This window comes from Ranitomeya imitator, chromosome 1 (assembly GCF_032444005.1).
Source record: "Ranitomeya imitator isolate aRanImi1 chromosome 1, aRanImi1.pri, whole genome shotgun sequence".
NCBI lineage: Eukaryota > Metazoa > Chordata > Amphibia > Anura > Dendrobatidae > Ranitomeya > Ranitomeya imitator.
The window spans coordinates 436,833,819-436,855,654 of NC_091282.1; the positions used below are offsets into that span (position 1 = coordinate 436,833,819).

At 43.7% G+C, this 21,836-nt stretch overlaps 1 protein-coding gene across 1 annotated transcript in view; it reads right to left on the reverse strand.

Moving 5' to 3' along the window:
• PGM5 (phosphoglucomutase 5) overlaps positions 1–21,499 on the reverse strand; it is a 382,535-nt gene extending 361,036 nt beyond the window's left edge. The window contains exon 1 of the mRNA XM_069763768.1: positions 20,975–21,499. Within this exon, the coding sequence (XP_069619869.1) occupies positions 20,975–21,232 (258 nt within the window). The 5' untranslated portion in view covers positions 21,233–21,499. The remainder of the gene's footprint in view (positions 1–20,974) is intronic.
• Between the last annotated feature and the right edge of the window lie 337 nt (positions 21,500–21,836).

Consider the following 21,836-nt stretch of genomic DNA (forward strand, 5'->3'; position numbering starts at 1 on the left):
TCCACCAACTGAAATTTGTCAGGTCTTTTATTGTTTTAATACTGATGATTTTGGCATACAACTCCTGATAACCCAAAAAACCTGTCTCAATAAATTAGCATATCAAGAAAAGGTTCTCTAAACGACCTATTACCCTAATCTTCTGAATCAACTAATTAACTCTAAACACATGCAAAAGATACCTGAGGCTTTTATAAACTCCCTGCCTGGTTCATTACTCAAAACCCCCATCATGGGTAAGACTAGCGACCTGACAGATGTCAAGAAGGCCATCATTGACACCCTCAAGCAAGAGGGTAAGACCCAGAAAGAAATTTCTCAACAAATAGGCTGTTCCCAGAGTGCTGTATCAAGGCACCTCAATGGTAAGTCTGTTGGAAGGAAACAATGTGGCAGAAAACGCTGTACAACGAGAAGAGGAGACTGGACCCTGAGGAAGATTGTGGAGAAGGACCGATTCCAGACCTTGGGGAACCTGAGGAAGCAGTGGACTGAGTCTGGTGTGGAAACATCCAGAGCCACCGTGCACAGGCGTGTGCAGGAAATGGGCTACAGGTGCCGCATTCCCCAGGTAAAGCCACTTTTGAACCATAAACAGCGGCAGAGGCGCCTGACCTGGGCTACAGAGAAGCAGCACTGGACTGTTGCTAAGTGGTCCCAAGTACTTTTTTCTGATGAAAGCAAATTTTGCATGTCATTCGGAAATCAAGGTGCCAGAGTCTGGAGGAAGACTGGGGAGAAGGAAATGCCAAAATGCCTGAAGTCCAGTGTCAAGTACCCACAGTCAGTGATGGTGTGGGGTGCCATGTCAGCTGCTGGTGTTGGTCCACTGTGTTTCATCAAGGGCAGGGTCAATGCAGCTAGCTATCAGGAGATTTTGGAGCACTTCATGCTTCCATCGGCTGAAATGCTTTATGGAGATGAAGATTTCATTTTTCAGCACGACCTGGCACCTGCTCACAGTGCCAAAACCACTGGTAAATGGTTTACTGACCATGGTATTACTGTGCTCAATTGGCCTGCCAACTCTCCTGACCTGAACCCCATAGAGAATCTGTGGGATATTGTGAAGAGAAAGTTGAGAGACGCAAGACCCAACACTCTGGATGAGCTTAAGGCCGCTATTGAAGCATCCTGGGCCTCCATAACATCTCAGCAGTGTCACAGGCTGATTGCCTCCATGCCACGCCGCATTGAAGCAGTCATTTCTGCCAAAGGATTCCCGACCAAGTATTGAGTGCATAACTGAACATTATTATTTGATGTTTTTTTTGTTTGTTATTAAAAAACACTTTTATTTGATTGGATGGGTGAAATATGCTAATTTATTGGGACAGGTTTTTTGGGTTATCAGGAGTTGTATGCCAAAATCATCAGTATTAAAACAATAAAAGACCTGACAAATTTCAGTTGGTGGATAATGAATCTATAATATATGAAAGTTTAATTGTAATCATTACATTATGGTAAATAATGAAATTTAACACTATATGCTAATTTTTTGAGAAGGACCTGTATATATATATATATATATATATATATATATATATATATATATATATATACCGTATATACTCGAGTATAAGCCGAGATTTTCAGCCCAAATTTTTGGGCTGAAAGTGCCCCCCTCGGCTTATACTCGAGTCACGGTAGTGGTGGGGTCGGCGGGTGAGGGGGAGAGGGCGCTGAGGTATACTTACCTAGTCCCAGCGATCCTCGCGCTGTCCCTGCCTTCCTCCCCGTCTTCTGTGCTGCAGCGTCTTCCCCTCTTCAGCGGTCACGTGGGACCGCTCATTACAGAAATGAATAAGCGGCTCCACCTCCCATAGGGGCGGAGCCGCCTATTCATTTCTCTAATCAGCAGTGCCGGTGACCGCTGACAGGAAGATGCTGCAGCACAGAAGACGGGGAGGAAGGCAGGGACAGCGCGAGGATCGCTGGGACTAGGTAAGTATGTTATATTCACCTGTCCGCGTTCCAGCCGCCGGGCGCCGCTCCATCTTCCCGGCGCCTCCATCTTCCCGGCGTCTGCGCTCTGACTGTTCAGGCAGAGGGCGCGATGACGCATATAGTGTGCGCGGCGCCCTCTGCCTGATCAGTCAGAGCGGAGACGCCGGGAAGATGGAGGCGCCGGGACCGGACGCTGGGAGCTGCAATCAAGGGAGGTGAGTATGTGTTTTTTTTTTTTTATTGCAGCAGCAGCAGCGGCAGCACAGATTTATGTGCAGCATCTATGGGGGCAGTATGAACGGCACACAGCACTATATGGGGGCAGTATGAACAGCACACAGCACTATATGGGGGCAGTATGAACAGCACACAGCACTATATGGGGGCAGTATGAACGGCACACAGCACTATATGGGGGCAGTATGAACGGCACACAGCACTATATGGGGGCAGTATGAATGGCACACAGCACTATATGGGGGCAGTATGAACGGCACACAGCACTATATGGGGGCAGTATGAACGGCACACAGCACTATATGGGGGCAGTATGAACGGCACACAGCACTATATGGGGGCAGTATGAACGGCACACAGCACTATATGGGGGCAGTATGAACGGCACACAGCACTATATGGGGGCAGTATGAACGGCACACAGCACTATATGGGGGCAGTATGAACGGCACACAGCACTATATGGGGCAGTATGAACGGCACACAGCACTATATGGGGGCAGTATGAACGGCACACAGCACTATATGGGGCATCTGTGCAGCATCTATGGGGCAGTATGAACGGCACACAGCACTATATGGGGCATCTGTGCAGCATCTATGGGGGCAGTATGAACGGCACACAGCACTATATGGGGGCAGTATGAACGGCACACAGCACTATATGGGGCATCTGTGCAGCATCTATGGGGCAGTATGAACGGCACACAGCACTATATGAGGCATCTGTGCAGCATCTATGGGGGCAGTATGAACGGCACACAGCACTATATGGGGGCAGTATGAACGGCACACAGCACTATATGGGGCATCTGTGCAGCATCTATGGGGGCAGTATGAACGGCACACAGCACTATATGGGGCATCTGTGCAGCATCTATGGGGCAGTATGAACGGCACACAGCACTATATGGGGCATCTGTGCAGCATCTATGGGGCAATATGAACGGTGCAGAGCACTATATGGCACAGCTATGGGGAAATAATGATCTATTTTTATTTTTGAAATTCACCGGTAAATGCTACATTTCCACCCTAGGCTTATACTCGAGTCAATAAGTTTTCCCAGTTTTTTGTGGCAAAATTAGGGGGGTCGGCTTATACTCGGGTCGGCTTATACTCGAGTATATACGGTATATATAAATACACTAGATGGTGGCCCGATTCTAACGCATCGGGTATTCTAGAATATGCATGTCCACGTAGTATATTGCCCAGCCACGTAGTATATTGCCCAGTCACGTAGTATATTACCCAGTCACGTATTGCCCAGCCACATAGTATATAGCACAGCCCACGTAGTACGGTATATTGCCCAGTCACGTATATTGCCGAGCCACGTAGTATATTGCCCAGCCACGTAGTATATTACCCAGCGACAGAGTATATTGTCCAGCCACATAGTATATTGCCCAGTCACGTAGTATATAGCACAGAGCCACGTAGTATATTGCACAGCGACGGAGTATACAGCACAGAGCCACAAAGTATAGAGACTTAAAACAAAATAAATAAACATATACTCACCTATAACCCGTTGAAGTCCTGCTATACTTACCATCCGCCGCCTTTCCCGCTCCTCGCCACGCTCCTGGGATTGCTCCATTGCAAGCGGCAGCTTGCAGTCCCAGGGCTGGTGTGAGCAGGACCTATGATGACGTCGCGGTCACATGACCGTGACGTCACGGCAGGTCCTTGCCGCACACCAGCCCTGGGACGGGAGCGGAAGCTGCCGCTTGCAATGGAGCGGTCCCGGGAGCGTGGCGAGGAGCGAGAAAGGCGGCGGAGGGTGAGTATAGCAGGTTTTTTGGTTTTTTGTTATTTTGAACATGACATATTTTTACTATTGATGCTGCCTAGGCAGCATCAATAGTAAATAGTTGGGGACACACAGGGTTAATAGCAGCGGTAACAGAGTGCGTTACACCGCGGGCCGTTACCACTGCCATTAACCCTGTGTGAGCTGTGAGTGGAGGGGATTACGGAGCGGGCGCCGGGCAGTGAGTGTAGGGGAGTAGAGGAGGGACTAATCGGACTGTGGCCGTCGCTGATTGGACGCTGCAGCCATGACAGGCAGCTGCCGAGACCAATCAGCGAATGAATAACCGTGACTGAAGGACAGACAGACAGACAGAAGTGACCCTTAGACAATTATGTATATATATATATATATATATATATATATATATATATACAGTGGGGCAAAAAAGTATTTAGTCAGTCAGCAATAGTGCAAGTTCCACCACTTAAAAAGATGAGAGGCGTCTGTAATTTACATCATAGGTAGACCTCAACTATGGGAGACAAACTGAGAAAAAAAAATCCAGAAAATCACATTGTCTGTTTTTTTATCATTTTATTTGCATATTATGGTGGAAAATAAGTATTTGGTCAGAAACAAAATTTCATCTCAATACTTTATATATCCTTTGTTGGCAATGACAGAGGTCAAACGTTTTCTGCAAGTCTTCACAAGGTTGCCACACACTGTTGTTGGTATGTTGGCCCATTCCTCCATGCAGATCTCCTCTAGAGCAGTGATGTTTTTGGCTTTTCGCTTGGCAACACGGACTTTCAACTCCCTCCAAAGGTTTTCTATAGGGTTGAGATCTGGAGACTGGCTAGGCCACTCCAGGACCTTGAAATGCTTCTTACGAAGCCACTCCTTCGTTGCCCTGGCGGTGTGCTTTGGATCATTGTCATGTTGAAAGACCCAGCCACGTTTCATCTTCAATGCCCTTGCTAATGGAAGGAGGTTTGCACTCAAAATCTCACGATACATGGCCCCATTCATTCTTTCATGTACCCGGATCAGTCGTCCTGGCCCCTTTGCAGAGAAACAGCCCCAAAGCATGATGTTTCCACCACCATGCTTTACAGTAGGTATGGTGTTTGATGGATGCAACTCAGTATTCTTTTTCCTCCAAACACGACAAGTTGTGTTTCTACCAAACAGTTCCAGTTTGGTTTCATCAGACCATAGGACATTCTCCCAAAACTCCTCTGGATCATCCAAATGCTCTCTAGCAAACTTCAGACGGGCCCGGACATGTACTGGCTTAAGCAGTGGGACACGTCTGGCACTGCAGGATCTGAGTCCATGGTGGCGTAGTGTGTTACTTATGGTAGGCCTTGTTACATTGGTCCCAGCTCTCTGCAGTTCATTCACTAGGTCCCCCCGCGTGGTTCTGGGATTTTTGCTCACCGTTCTTGTGATCATTCTGACCCCACGGGGTGGGATTTTGCGTGGAGCCCCAGATCGAGGGAGATTATCAGTGGTCTTGTATGTCTTCCATTTTCTAATTATTGCTCCCACTGTTGATTTCTTCACTCCAAGCTGGTTGGCTATTGCAGATTCAGTCTTCCCAGCCTGGTGCAGGGCTACAATTTTGTTTCTGGTGTCCTTTGACAGCTCTTTGGTCTTCACCATAGTGGAGTTTGGAGTCAGACTGTTTGAGGGTGTGCACAGGTGTATTTTTATACTGATAACAAGTTTAAACAGGTGCCATTACTACAGGTAATGAGTGGAGGAAAGAGGAGACTCTTAAAGAAGAAGTTACAGGTCTGTGAGAGCCAGAAATCTTGATTGTTTGTTTCTGACCAAATACTTATTTTCCACCATAATATGCAAATTAAATGTTAAAAATACAGACAATGTGATTTTCTGGATTTTTTTTTCTCAGTTTGTCTCCCATAGTTGAGGTCTACCTATGATGTAAATTACAGACGCCTCTCATCTTTTTAAGTGGTGGAACTTGCACTATTGCTGACTGACTAAATACTTTTTTTGCCCCACTGTATATATACTGTATATATGGAGTTGTCCAAAAGTAGGTGGACAGCAGTATGTGTAATAGGGTTATGAAGGGGGAGCTTTATCAAACATGGTGTAAAGTAAAACTGACTCAGTTGCCCTTAGCAACCAATCAGATTCCACTTTTCATTCTTCACAGACTCTTTGGAAAATGAAAGGTGGAATCTGATTGGTTGCTAAGAGCAACTGAGTCAGTTTCACAGATCCAGTTTTCACATATAAATCTCCCCCAAATCTGTTTTCTTTTCAGATAATTCAGATAACCCATAATGGCAAATAATTTAAATACAGATCAAAGAAAATGGATTTTAAAAGAGTATTGGAAATCTCAAAATGCTGAAACAGTTGGGTTGAAACATTTAGTACTCAAGCCCCAAAGAGACAAACCATTTACCGCATTCATGACAAATTCGATGCCACTGGCTCAATCCTTAATGCTCCAAAAACTGATCGACCCAAAACAGCCTGTACAGAAAATAATAAACAACTTGTTGCTGAAACATTTGTTCAGAGTCCAAAAAAGTCCACCAGAAGAGTCTCTTTAGAATTGGGAATTTCACGAGCTTCCATCATGCGAATCCTGAAATCGATTGGGTGGAAAGCTTATTGTCCACATCTAATTCATGGTTTTTTGGAGGATGATCCAGACAGGTGGCTGCAATTTAGTGAGATTATGCTTAACGAAATTGAAGAAAATCCAGTAATTTTAGATAACAATATGTGGAGTGATGAAGCTTCTTTCAAATTATCTGGCCATATTAACAGACATAATTGTATTTACTGGTATAATGAGAACATGCATTTAACATTAGAACAACAACTAAATGAGCCTGGTGTTAATGTTTGGGAGGGTATTTCAAGTTTTGGTGTTTTTGGACCATTTTTTTTAATGGAACAATCACAGGAGATAAGTATCTCGAAATTCTAATGAATCAAGCTGCTCCCCAGCTACAGCAACAGCCTAATTCAAATGACCTTTATTGCCAACAAGATGGGGCCCCTCCACATTATTCAAGAGTCGTCCGTGAGTATCTTGATGAACCATTTCCTAATAAATGGATTGGCCGAAGAGGCCCACTTGATTGGCTGGCACGTTCACCAGACCAATGGATTTTTTCTTTTGGGGAGTATTGAAGGACAAAGTTTATATTCAAAAACCAAAAAGTGTTAGTGATTTGAAAAATTACATAAGAGATGCATTTCAAGAAATTAATACCCAAAGAGACTTGTGCAAAAATGTTTGTCGAAGCGTAAGAGGCAGACTTCAAAGCTATGCAAATTGTGATGGACAACAGTTTGAGCACCTGCGTTGATAAAATTTAAGGGCTTCCAAATTATTGTTCAGAATAAAATTTAATTGTCAACGTTATGCTTGTATTAGTAAATATAATTTTATATATAAATCAAAATAAATGTTATTACTTTCTGTCCACCTACTTTTGGACCACCCTGAGTGTATATATATATATATATATATATATATATATATATATATATATATATATATATATATATATATATACACACTGCTCAAAAAAATAAGGGGAACACTAAAATCATAAAATCCCATTTCCTAGATATCACTGAATGAAATATTCCAATTGTAAATCTTTATTCATTGCATAGTGGAATGTGTTGAGAACAATAAAACCTAAAAATGCTAAACTTAAATCACAAGTAATATCCCACGGAGGTCTGGAGTTGGAATGATGCTCAAAATTAAAGTGGAAAATAAAGTTACAGGCTGATCCATCTTCAGTGGAAATGCCTCAAGACAAGGAAATGATGCTCAGTATTGTGTGTGGCCTCAACGTGCCTGTATTATCTCCCTACAATGCCTGGGCATGCTCGTGATGAGGTGGCAGATGGTCTCCTGAGGGATCTCCTCCCAGACATGGACTAAAGCATCCGCCAACTCCTGGACAGTCTGTGGTGCAACGTGACATTGGTGGATGGTGCGAGACATAATGTCCCAGATGTGTTCAATCGGATTCAGGTCTGGGGAATGGGTGGGCCAGTCCATAACTTCAATGCCTTCATCTTGCAGGAAGTGCTGACACACTCCGGCCACATGAGGTCTTGCATTGTCCTGCATTAGGAGAAACCCAGGGCCAACCGCACTAGCATATGGTCTCACAAGGGGTCTGAGGATCTCATCTCGGTACCTAATGGCAGTCAGGCTACCTCTGGCGAGCACAAGGAGGGCTGTGTGGCCCTCAAAAGAAATGCCACCCCACATGATTACTGACCAACTGCCAAACCGGTCATGCTGAAGGATGTTGCAGGCCGCAGATCGCTGTCCATGGCATCTCCAGACTCTGTCACGCCTGTCACATATGCTCAGTCTAATCCTGCTTTCATCTGTGAAGAGCACAGGGCACCAGTGGTGAATTTGCCAATCCTGGTATTCTGTGACAAATGTCAAGCGTCTTGCACGATATTGGGCTGTGAGCACAACCACCATCTGTGGACGTTGGGCACTCAGACCATCCTCATGGAGTCGGTTTCTAACCGTTTGTGCAGATACATGCACATTTGTGGCCTACTGGAGGTCATTTTGCAGGGCTCTGGCAGTGCTCCTCCTGTTCCTCCTTGCAAAAGGCTGAGGTAGCGGCCCTGCTGCTGGTTGTTGCCCTTCTACAGCCCCCTCCAGGTCTCATGGTGTACTAGCCTGTCTCCTGGTGGCGCCTCCAGCCTCTGGACACTACGCTGACAAACAGGGCAAAACTGTCACGAGACAAAAATAGGAAGACAGGAGATTAGGAATCTGGGCCCTTGATCAGCCCCTCAGGCTAAGGGAAGCCCTGTCTTCCCTTAACTTGGGGGTACCCTTGAAGGTAGGGAGGCCCAAGTCACTGACCTGTCCCTGTCTCCTGTTAAACCCTGAACTAAACCCCCAACCCCCACCCCAAGAGGTGAACAGTGTAAACAGCACCACAAAGCAAATAAACAGGAATAAACAATATGAGAGTGAAGGGAACACGATACCAAAAGGTGAATGCACAAACTACAAAGTAGCAAAACTCAGAACTTAGCTTGTGCACACTTGTGCACCCGCTGCAGACTCCACAATACAGATAGTCCAGCAACTGAGCTCCAAACACCAGACTAGGCTGACACAAGGGAGCTGCTACTGTGAGGTTGGTCTCCTAAAAGGACCTGTATAACCAACAGTCAGCTGATGCACCAGGTGACCTTATAAAGGATGATGGGAGTGGTCACAAACATCAGCTGACCCAGCAGAAATGCAATAACACCAGCGGCCACCGGGGGAGGGGGAAACTGCATTAAGCCCCAATGACCAGAAAGGAAAAAAGGTTTAAATCAGAGGGAAACCAGATCTGCCACAGATCCAAACATGGATCGTGACAAAAACTTCTTGCCTCAGCTCACATTGATGTGACATCCTGGATGAGCTGCCCTACCTGAGCCACTTGTGTGGGTTGTAGAGTCTGTCTCATGCTACCACGAGTGTGAAATCACAACCAACATTCAAAAGTGACCAAAACATCAGCCAGAAAGCATTGTGTTATGACCCCAATGGCGAGGGTCTCAGAGGAACGTGGAAGTCTGCAAGATACAAAAATCCAGCTCATAGGGCAGTGGTAACTGGGTTGACCATATAACTACTCCTAACGCCAACACTAGAAGTAGCCGGGGGTCATACCTACGTTGATCCTAGATGACTCGCGCCAGCCGGAGAATCTAAATACCCCTAGTAGAGGAAAACAAAGACCTCTCTTGCCTCCAGAGAAAGGGACCCCAAAGCAGGATAGAAGCCCCCCACAAATAATAACGGTGAGGTAAGAGGAAATGACAAACACAGAAATGAACCAGGTTTAGCACAGAGAGGCCCGCTAACTAATAGCAGAATATAGAAAGGTAACTTATATGGTCAACAAAAAACCCTATCAAAAATCCACACTGGAAATTCAAGAACCCCCGAACCGTCTAACGGTCCGGGGGGAGAACACCAGCGCCCTAGAGCTTCCAGCAAAAGTCAGGATACAGATTAGGAACAAGCTGGACAAAAATACAAAACCAAAAACAAATAGCAAAAAGCAAAGTAAATGACTTAGCTGAATAACCGGACCAGGATCAGTAGACAAGAGCACAGCAGATTAGCTCTGATAACTACGTTGCCAGGCATAGAACTGAGTGTCCAGGGAGCTTATAAAGCAACGCCCCTAACTAACGACCCAGGTGCGGATAAAAGGAAAGACAGAAAAACCAGAGTCAAAAAACTAGTAACCACTAGAGGGAGCCAAAAAGCAAATTCACAACAGCATTGGTACTGAGATGTGGTCTGCGGTCCCCACCTGCAGAACCACTTCTTTATTGAGTGTGTCTTGATATTTGCCAATAATTTCCATCTGTTGTCTATTCCATTTGCACAACAGCATGTGAAATTGATTGTCAAAAAGTGTTGCTTCCTAAGTGGACAGTTTGATTTCACAGAAGTTTGATTTACTTGGAGTTATATTCTGTTGCTTAAGTGTTTCCTTTATTTTTTTTGAGCAGTATATATATATATATATATATTTTTTTTTTTAAGTGCATTAAAATGACATTATTGTAATTGTTTTTACTTATTTTTTAGTAATTTATAAGGAATATAAAATCTGACCTATTTTTCCTACTAGAATACATTGACATGGCAATGCACTGGTATGTAGAGATTTGGGGTATGTGCACACGTTGTGGATTCCATTGCAGATTTTTCCACGCTGATTCTACAGAATCTGCAGGTAAAACACCCTGCGTGTTACCTGTGGATTTACCTCGGATTACCTCCGGATTTTATGCGTTTTTTATGTGAATTTTGCCTGCATTTTAACACCTGCAGATTCCAATTATGGAACAGGTGTAAAACACTGTGGAATCCTCACAAAGAATTGACATGCTGTGGAAAATAAACCACAGCGTTTCCACGTGGAATTTTCCGCAGCATGTGCACTGCAGATTTTGTTTTCCATAGGTTTACATGGTACTGTACAACGCATGGAAAACTGCTGCGGATCCGCAGAACCAAATCCGCTGTGAATCCGCAGCCAAATCCGCAACGTGGCACATACCCTTATTCTCCCATACTGGTCAGTTCAGCCTGTGGTTGGTTGCTTTTGCTATTGCCCACAGAGATGCCGGTTGTGGGTTTGAATCCCAGTGAGATCAAATCTCAACAAAAAAAGAATTGTTTAGTTGACTGAATGTATGTAAGTGTAGGACCGTCCCGATCAGAGTTACCGTGTTGTGGTGGGCTGACTGATCAAAAACAGTATTACTAAAAACTCTGCTATTTAGATGCACTTTTTGCTTTTTACTTATTTACAGCAGGGTTTGTGCTCATTTTTTTTCTTTTGTAGGTTTTATGTGTTTTATGGCCAATGTGAACATGCATTTATATGCTGCATGTATACCAACTTAAGACAAGCTCAATTTTGTTGTGTTTTTGCTTTGTATTGTTGCATTCTGTGCAAGTCAGGGTGTGGCCACCATTTTCTGAGCTGGAAATTGTATATAAAGCTCCCCCAGGCAGGTGTTCTACTGGTTGGGCCCAGTCCTTCTGTCAGCCCTTATTCACACTGAGGTCAACACTGACACATGGTAATTTTTAATATTAGACAGCGTAGGACCGTCCCAATCAGAGTTACCTTGACGTGGTGGGATGGCTTTTATGCTATTTTGATCAAAAACAGTATTACTAAAAACTCTGTGTTATTTGTACGCACTTTTAGCTTTTTGCTTATTTACAGCAGGCTTTTTGCTAAATTTTTTCTCTTGTAGGTTTCATGGCCAATGTGAACATGCGTTTATGTGCTGAATGTGTACCAACTTAAGTCAAGCTAAATTTTTGTGAATGTATATACGTGTAGAGCAGAGAAATGCCACCCTCATCCTCAGAAGAGCTATGAAGCAATGGAGATGCATGAGAGGAGACATCGGGGGATAGATCTGGGATGGATATCAGCTATGGTATAAGCTCTTATGGTCAGCAGGTGCTTCTCTCTCAGCTGAAGTGTGTAAGCTCCTATGGTCAGTGGGGTCCTCTTTCTCACGCTTATGCCTATAAAGTGTAAGCTCTGATCAGCAGAGTCCTCTCTCTCTCACACCTTTAGCGTGTAAGCTCCTATGGTTAGGGATGTCATCTCTCATCTGTAAAGCGTAACCTCTTATGGTCAGCGGGGTCCTCTTTTTCTCCTATAAATTGTAATCTCTCTCCCATGTGTATTATACTAGCATTTGCAAACTTTCGAGTATGAGGTTTGCACAAATTTATTTGCCACAAAGCTATTTTTTTGTGCACATTTGGCAAAATTGAAAATTAAAATTTCATAGATCTGCTCATTTCCAATACGAAGTGCTACTGAGTGCATTGAGTGTGGGGGAAACTGCAAAAAAGAAGGGACCAGATTCTAAAGAAAAATGTAGGAAGTTAGATTAATGATCTGTTATAACAGACCTACCTAAAAATATGTGTTTTATGTCATTCCCATGAAGCTTCACAAAAATAGGCAGTGGTTGAACGGGATGGTGAGTGGTGGAGCTCTCCCAACAAATATGTCCAAATTTACACATAGATATCACCAGAAATATACACCGCAATTCAACAGGAGTAACATTTCTAGTGGAGGTGCACGGCAGTGGTAAGATGAGCCTAATTAGTTAAGTTGCGGAACTTGCGTGCCCCTCTTAATAAATTAGACACATATTACTCCAGCAGTCCTATTCATTAAAGGGAATCTGTCACCTCATTTTTCGCATATAAGCTGCGGCCACCGCCATTAGGGGCTTATCTACAGCATTCTGTAATGCTGTAGATAAGCCCACGATGTAACCTGAAAGATAAGAAAAACAAATTAGATTATACTCACCCAGGGGCGGTCCCGGTTCGGTCCGGGTCCGATGGGCGTTGCAGGTCCGGGTCCGATGGGCGTCGCAGGTCTGGGTCCGGCACCTCCCATCTTCATACGGCGACATCCTCTTCCTTGCTTCTGTCATGGCTCCTGCACAGGTGTAAGTATCTGCCCTGTTGAGGGCAGCGTAAAGTACTGCAGTACACAGGTGTGGGCCTCTCTGACCTTTCACGGCGCCTGCGCACTGCAGTACTTTCCTCTGCCCTCACCAGGGCAGAGAATTATGCCTGCGCATGAGCCATGACAAGCAAGGAGAAGGACATCATCGCATGAAGATGGGAGGCACCAGACCCGGTCCTGCGACGCCCATCAGACCGCACCGCAGCGGGAACGCCCCTGTTCTGTTAGTTTTAAAACTTAGGAAATTAGAGAGAACCTATCTCAGGATTTTATTCTTCAAACTAATGGCACATATATAAAGGTGTTTTAATATTGTTCAAATCTTTACCTTGCTTGAAGAAATCCATTTTACTATTTTAGTGAAATCCATAGTTGAAATTGTATGATAATGAGTTGGAAGTGCAGTGGGTGGGAACTACTCTTACAGTTCTCCTGCCAAACTCCCTAGTCCCCGCCCCCGCTGCCTGCCTCCTTTTTCTGACTGACAGGTCACTGAAACATGAGTGATGTAGAGACTAGGCGTAGGCAGTGGGTGGGGAAAGAGAGAGGAGCAGATGAGCTGTAAGTGTAGTGCCCACCCACTGCACTTATAACTTATTAGCATACAATTTTAACTAAGGATTTCTATAACTGAAAAACAGATTTCTACAAGAAAAGTAAAGATTTAATCAGCACCTTTACATACATGTCATTAATTTGGGGTATAAATGCTGATGACTGGTTCTCTTTCTGTACATTGTATGAGTGGATGTCACAACTCCTTTCTTGTCCCTAATGCTAGGGTGCACCCTAGCTCGCCCTGCTCCCCAGAGTACTTCTGATGGTGAAGATGCTGGGGCCACATACCTTGCCTTAGCTCCTGAATCCGCCCTTAGTCTGTATTCTTCCCCCACCCAGGAAATAGAGGAGTAACAGTATATTGTAGTACACCAACCAGACTAACAAGGTAATATGAACAGGGTTAACGAAAAATACCAAATATATAAATATACTTACACAGACAACAGAGGAATGCACCGGAGAGTGGAGGATGGGGTTAACCAAAGTAGGAGAAGAAGGGAATTATCACACACTTAAAACCTAGCAGTAGTCACAGATAAATCCACCAAGAGCCTTTCTCCAATTATAAACACCAACAGAAACCTCCAGCCATGTAGCATAAGCTAGCTCTAACCATGAGTGCTAGCTAGGGTCCAAATTATATAAGAGATGAGAGCGACTAACAGTGCAGAGCCTAGAGCCTAAACTCTCCAGGAGCTCTCAACTGCGCTGATTAACCCCTGCACTGCCAAAAGAAATTTACACCATGTAATATGAAGGTGAGTGCTGCTAAATAGTGCGGGGGTAGAAAAAATCAGATGCTGTGGTCTTCTGGCACCTCTCTGTTGCGGTAAACCCGTGACAGTGGGTTTACACATCAATTACTGAATTACTGGTTCAGTTTTGAAATGCAATATTTAGCCATGGAAACTTTGCATAAAATATGAATACTTAGGCTAAGTTAACATTAGCGTGGATGTGGAGCTAAGGAAAAAAGTCCGCAGCACCACGCTGTGGACTCAAAAGCTAATGTGAACCCGCCCTTAAAGAGAACCTGTCCCCAGGTTATAAGTGTCCGTGTTCAGATTTTGCCCTTACCTATAGCTGCTGCTACCTGAGTAGTGCATTATTTACTAAAATCCTCCATATGTCTCCAGAGATAGGAGCCTTTTTATTTAGTGCCAATTTTTATGGTCTTTAACCCCTTTACCCTGAAGCCTGTTTTCACCTTCCTGACCAGGCCAATTTTTAAAATTATGACCAGTGTCACTTTATGGCCGGGATCACACATGCGAGAAACACGTCCGTGTCTCGCATGTGAAATCCAAGCTCTGGCGCCGGCACTCCAGAGCGGAGCGTGCAGCTCCATGTATTGCTATGCGGCCGCACGCTCCACTCTGGAGTGCCAGCGCCAGAGCTTGGATTTCACATGCGAGACACGGACGTGTTTCTCGCACGTGTGATCCTGGCCTATGAGGTAATAACTCTGGAATGCTTCAACAGATCTCACGGATTCTGAGAATGTTTTCTCATGACACATTGTACTTCATGATCACTCTAAAATTTCTTTCGTATGACTTGGGTTTATTTGTGAAAAAAATGGAAATTTGGCAAAACTTTTGAAAATTTCGCAATTTTCAAACTTTTCGTTTTTATGTCCTTAAATGAGAGTCATATTGCACAAAATAGTTAATAAATATAATTTCCCACATGTCTACTTTACATCAGCATAATTTTTGCAGCATAATTGTTTTTGTTAGGAAATTAAAAGGGTTAAAATTTGACCAACGATTTCTCATTTTTACAACAACATTTGCAAAACCATTTTTTTAGGGACCACCACACATTTGAAGTGACTTTGAGGGGACTATATGACCGAAAATACCCAAAAGTGACACCATTCTAAAAACTGCACCCTTCAAGGTACTCAAAACCACATTCAAGAAGTTTATTAACCCTTCAGGTGCTTCACAGGAATTTTGGGAATGTGGAAGAAGAAAATACTTTTCTTTAACAAAAATTTTCCTTTAAATCATTTTTTTTTTACTTTCACAGGTGTAACAGGAGAAAACGGACCATACAATTTGTTGTGCAATTTATCCTGAGCATGCCGATACCCCATACGTGTGGGAAATCTACTATTTAGATCCAAACTTTGTATTTTCCCAAGGGTAACAGGAAAAAATGGACCTCAAAAATTGTTTTGCAATTTCTCCTGAGTTCATCGATACCCCATAAGTGGTCGAAAACTACTTTTGAGGCACAGTGCAAAGCTCAGAAGGGAAGTAGCCCCATATTACAGTGCAGATTTTGCTGCTCTGGTTTGAGGGTGCCATATCACATTGGCAGAGCCCCTAAGGTGCCAGAACAGCAGAAACCCCCATAAGTGACCCCATTTTACAAACTAAACCTCTCAATGAATTTATCTAGGGGTGCAGAGATTATATTGACACCACAGGTGTGTCACAGATTTTTATTTTACACCATTGGGCAGTGAAGAAAAAATAATTTACATTTTTACCACCAAAATTGTGTTAGCCCCAAATTTTACATTTTCATGCTGGAAAAATGGTAAAATTGGCACCAAAATTAGTCTTACAATTTCTGCTGAATGTAGAAAGACCCCATATGTGGCTGTACAGTACTGCCTAGCCACACAGCGAGACTCGAGAGGGATGGAGCGCTATTTCCCTCCTGGAGCACAGATTTTCCTAGAATAGTTTGCGGACTCCATTTAAAGAGCCCCTAAGTGCTAGAAAAGCAGAACCCCCCCAAGTGACCCTATTTCGGAAAATATACCCCTTTGAGAGTTTATATACAGGTGTAGTGGCGATTGTGACTCCATGGGTGTTTTCCAGAAACAGGCTGCAGTGGATGTTGCAGAGTGAAAATTGTAAACTGCCGTTGTGCGGACCAGTACATTATGCCCAGCTCATGCTTCTGGAGACACGCACCTGTAAATTAGGCGGGCTCTCATCACTACAGAAATGCCAAACATGAGGGCGCTAAATGTGGTTTAGGCACACTGGGGCTCAGGAGGGAGGGGGGCATTTGGAACTTTGGTGTTGAGAGTTTGCTGAATTTCTTATGGGGGGCAAGAAGCCATTTAGCTTTTCCAGAGCCTTTGTGCTACCAGCAAGGTGGAAGCCCCCTATATTTCCATTAACAGATTTTTTTGTGAACTGAGTTGAAGCTTTTACTGGGAACATTTTACATAGCATTTATGATCTACACTGAGCACTTACAGTGGAGTTTCCATCTAAATTTCCTAGTGACATGATTTTTTGTTACTAATACTATTATCTCTCTTTCTCTAAAGTTGCCTCTATTGACCACCGGACATAGTTGATCACGAGCACCTATAGATCCTAATGAATATTACACCATCACCCCACTCTTGATAGTCTTGTGCGCCTGTCTCAACTTTTTTTGTACTTTTCTTACCATGTTCACTTTTTCTGCTACTCCTCCGATTAAACAATGTGTCCTAATAACCAAATTGCCCATATCGAATTAGTGCATGTATTCCGTAGACATTATACCCGGTCACCACTATTTAATCAGTGGAACGCACAGTATAGGGTGGAACGCACGGCCATACTGATTACGTCACTTCTGCTTCCTGCCTACAACGGTGGAACTCATGAAATATACGGGTGGAACGCATGGCCATATTGATTATGTAATTTCCTCTTCCAGCCCACAACGGTGGAACGCTAGTAATTAGCCTGACACGCAGCATATTTCCGACTCTTCAGCCAGCCTCATTATGCTGCTTATTACAACACCCGCCCCTATTAGCCTTATATACGAGGACTTTTTGATACTGCCCCAGACCAGCGGTGGATGCCGCGCTAGCAGCAACACTCCAGGTAAAAATTCACCCCCGTTCTCCTTCACATTGCGTTTGTTGTCTTCATCATCTCAGGCCTAATCTGAATTAGTATTCTTAATCCAGGCTGCATTCACACCCTGCAGATGATATCTATTTGACTGCTATTTAGACTATTGGTAGGTTCTAACAACTCCCACCCTTACCCTCCAACCCACTCAGTTCACCTCTCATGACCATTTACTAATGTTTAGCACTCGATTCTTGTTATAGGCATCTTTACGCCACTACATCTTACAACTACGGAATCATTTTTCATTAAACCATATCCCTTAGTACGGTATGTTGTCTTTATCCATATACTTTGACTGTGCCTTGATAGATATTTTCTTCCACACTAGCACCATCTTATTCAACCCAGCCTTGTGCAGGTCTAAAATTTTATTCCTGGTGTCTTTAGACAGCTTTTTGGTCTTGGCCATGGTGGAGAGGTTGGAGTGAGATTGATTGAGTGCGTTGACAGCTGGTTTTTACACAGGTAACAAGTTAAAACAGGAGCAATTAATATAGGTAATGAGTGCAGAGTAGAAGGCTTCTTAAAGAAAATCTGACCGGTCTGTGAAAGCCAGAATTCTTGCTGATTGGTAGGTGATCAAATACTTATTTCATGCAATAAAATGCAATTTAATTATGCAAAAATCATACAATGTGATTTTCTGCTTTTTTATTTTAATATCCTGTCTCTCACAGTTGAAGTGTACCTGTAGGAAGATGGACCAGGCCGGTAATACCTCACTTGTGTTGGTTCCGGAACTATCGGGGCTGTCACCATTGTTGCTAGGGGGGGAAGCTTTCTGACCCGGGCAGACCTTTTCACTCGACTGTAGGGGGCATGTCAGGGATAAAAGGGACAGTGTGCGGGAAAGCGAGAGACTAGGTGGGAAGACAGAGTGCGCAGAAGGAGGTTGATTCACTCTCTGCAGGGCGATACGATTATCCAGGCCCGCACTGCAGCTCCCCAGCCCGTGCACCCACTGACTGTGAGGAACATATATCTGAGTGCCCACTTACCCCGTGACTGAGAATCCGTCCCACACCATTTCGCTGACTGCAATTATAAAATATAAAATATAATGATCTGAGCCTACTTTCAAGGCTAAGGTCAGATAGGTCGAAATATATGGTAAGTATGGCTAATGCTGGCTGGTTATAGGTGAACGAACCCTTAAATTTCGGTGAACATACAAGCCCCTAGGAGTGAACATTGTGAACATCAAAAGAGGATATGATGAAATATATCTTAGGACATTGTTGGTACCGTCTGCAGGGCTGCCAGTGAGACACGCAAGAGCCTCGACGCGTGCTTCATCGCCTATGGCTTAGTCAGGATAAGTTTACCTGTTTCACTAACATTTGTTCTTACCCTGTTACAATATTCAGTTTTACTCCCCTCATATCCTTTCTCTCCCTGTGTGGAGTATCCCCTGTAATAAACCTTGCTCTGCCTCCTGCTCGTCACTGCATCCCACGTCTCTGTAATTCTACATACCTACGATAAAAATTACTCCATTCTTTGTAGGTGGGAAAACGTGCAAAATTGGCAGTTAATCAAATAATTATTTTCTCCACTGTATCTCTGGAACCATAGTCATCCTGGCTAAGTAATTTTCTGTTTTTGTGTTTTTTCCTTTCCTTCTTTCAGGAGCCTTAATTTTTTTTTATTTTTCCATCCACGTAGCCGCATGTTTTTATTGCATTAGTTGTAGTTGTGATTGACAACATTCTTTTTCCCATTTGATGCACTAGAAAACAGGAAAAAAAATCAAAGTGCTGTGATAATGCAAAAAAAGAGTGGGGGGTAATATTTCACAGCACTCATTGTGCTGTAAAAATCATCTAGCATCTCAGTTGTCCAGGTCTGTACAATCACAGCATTACCAAAATTGTGTATTTTCTTTTGTTTTACTTAAATAGTGAAAAAACATTTACCATAATCAATGGATCTGTGTGAGGGCTTACAATGCAATTGTTTTGCGCTATATACGTAAAATGATGTTCTTATTTAAAACCCACTCACAGGTGGGGCTTCACAGGAGGATACAGATAGCAACCATGGGGCCCTTGAGCAGGTCCTTGGCTGCCATGACAACCTACCACACGCATCAATCGTTCTATTTAAATGATCGTAGCACGCTCTGGCTGCTGCAGTTACCGCAAGATGTTTATCACAGTCTAAATCTAACAGGGATGCTGCAGGCTCGGCTCCTGAGCCGACTCCATACACGGGGACCTGACATATGATGCATCAGTATGTGATACTTCAATAAGGGCTTTAAAAAAAACATTTGGGGGAGCAGCAGGATTAAATAATGGCAAAAACTGGTTACTTTTGACCAGTCGACAGGTCCTCTTTAAAGGGAACCTGTTACCAAAAAAAAAACGCTGTTAACCTGCAGATTTGGGGTTAATCTGCAGGTTAATAGTGTTATTAATCTGCATGGCGGCAATACTTTGCCACACGCTCTGGGGAGAAAATTAACTTTATTCCTCCTAGAAGCATTCCGATTTCAGTCAATGGGGCTGCGCCTGTGCGGGTTTAGTCACTGCGGTGGCTGTAACCGTGCAACTGGCCCTGACTGACAGCCGACTCTAATGCACAGCCAGTGTTAGTCAGGGCTGCGGGCACGGTAACAGATGCCGCTCTGTATTCTGAGAATGGCGCCGCCCTGATGACTAAAACCAGAACACTGCCGGGGGGGAATAACGTTCATTTTCTCCCCGCAGCATTCGGCTAGGTGTGGACATCAGGCAGGTTGATAACGCTATTCACCTGCAGATTAACCCCATATCTGCAGGGTAATAGCGTTTTTTTCTGGCAAGTCTTGTTTAACCTATTTTACCTGTAAAAACCACTCAGCCATTTACTGCATTTTATTCAGTGTGCTGGACCCATTTATGGTTAGTGTCAGTTTTTACAATTCTTGCTGCATCCATTTTTTATGTATGAAAAAATGAAACCTTTTCTTCACATACCCATTAAACAGTAAAATATGGACAACACACAAATGACATCCATGTGCTGTGTTTAATGAGTCCATTGGTTTGCATTGGTGAGTTTGATTCATAATAGTGTTATATGCAAACTATTATTATACAAGAGAACCTTTTGGGTATCAGGGTTGTCGATTTGATGTTTTATTTTTTTCTGGACTACTTATCACAAAATCATAGACATACATTAGCAAATAGAAAAACCATAATGCATCACGAAGAATAGAAGTAAATAGTTGTCCATAGCTCAGAATGCTGATATGACGCCTTTGCCATAAACCGAAAAATGCTGACAACTACAAGCAGAATGCCCTGTACAAGCTCATCAAAATTGCAGACATTGATTTTATTTTTGTGGACAGTGGCTCAAAGTGTTATATTTTCCTGGTTTGCTCTGGAATTTACAGACAGTTAGTAACCCTGGTGAGAATAGGTATGCGAACTCGTAAACTAGGAAATCCAGGTATAAAACACTAAAATTTCTCATATCAGTTAGAATAAGGAAGCCAGCCTTACCCCATTGGCAGCGGCCATCTGTACAATGATCTCAGTGGCTGTCTTGCTGAAGTACCTGCCATCACTGCCCACTACCATAGTACATCCCTGGCGATCCCGCAGATCTATAGAAGACAGTACACTCTGGATAAAGTTTTGCAGATAGTTCTTCTTGCTTTCAAAGACAGCAGTCGACTTCCTAAATCCATTGCTCCCAGGTTTCTGATCATCATAGGGAACAGTCTGAACTGTTACAACTGGGATGGGGTTCACCTCCATGCTCTCCTATCTTCCAATGTTCCCTGAAACCTTCCTTACACTTTAGATGAGGAAAACAAGCAGAAAGTCAGGATAAAAGGGAATCCCAAGAGAAGGGGGCGATGGACTCCTCCCTACTGCAGTAACTTATTTCCTCTGAACTCCTGATAGTCCTGGAAATCTCAGTCTTCAAGGCTGTCAAATGCTTCCTCCTGTCAATGACTACTCCTGCATGGGAGAGCTGGAAATGACTGTGGTGGTGTATGGGATTCGCTCTCCCTGAGCACTACTGGAACCAGTACAGTTACTGGCTTATCCCACAGGTCACTCTCCCTCCCTCTCATGACTCATGTGTCTGTACAATGCATAACAAATGCAAGTCTTTGAACAAGGACAGGGGGTTGCCAAAAAAACTGGCAGGACTAAACTTTGCAATCAACAGAAGCCTCCACCAAAAATAGACCAGTGTGAAAAAAAAAAAAAAGAACTGAGAATTGTTGTCCTCTGGCTGTGTAACTGGATGCTGTTTTGTGTGTTCTAACATTTGTTCAAAGGGATCAAGTCCTGTCACATTGCATACAGCAGAGCGTTGGACGTACGAGTTCAACAGCGTAAAGTGAAATCT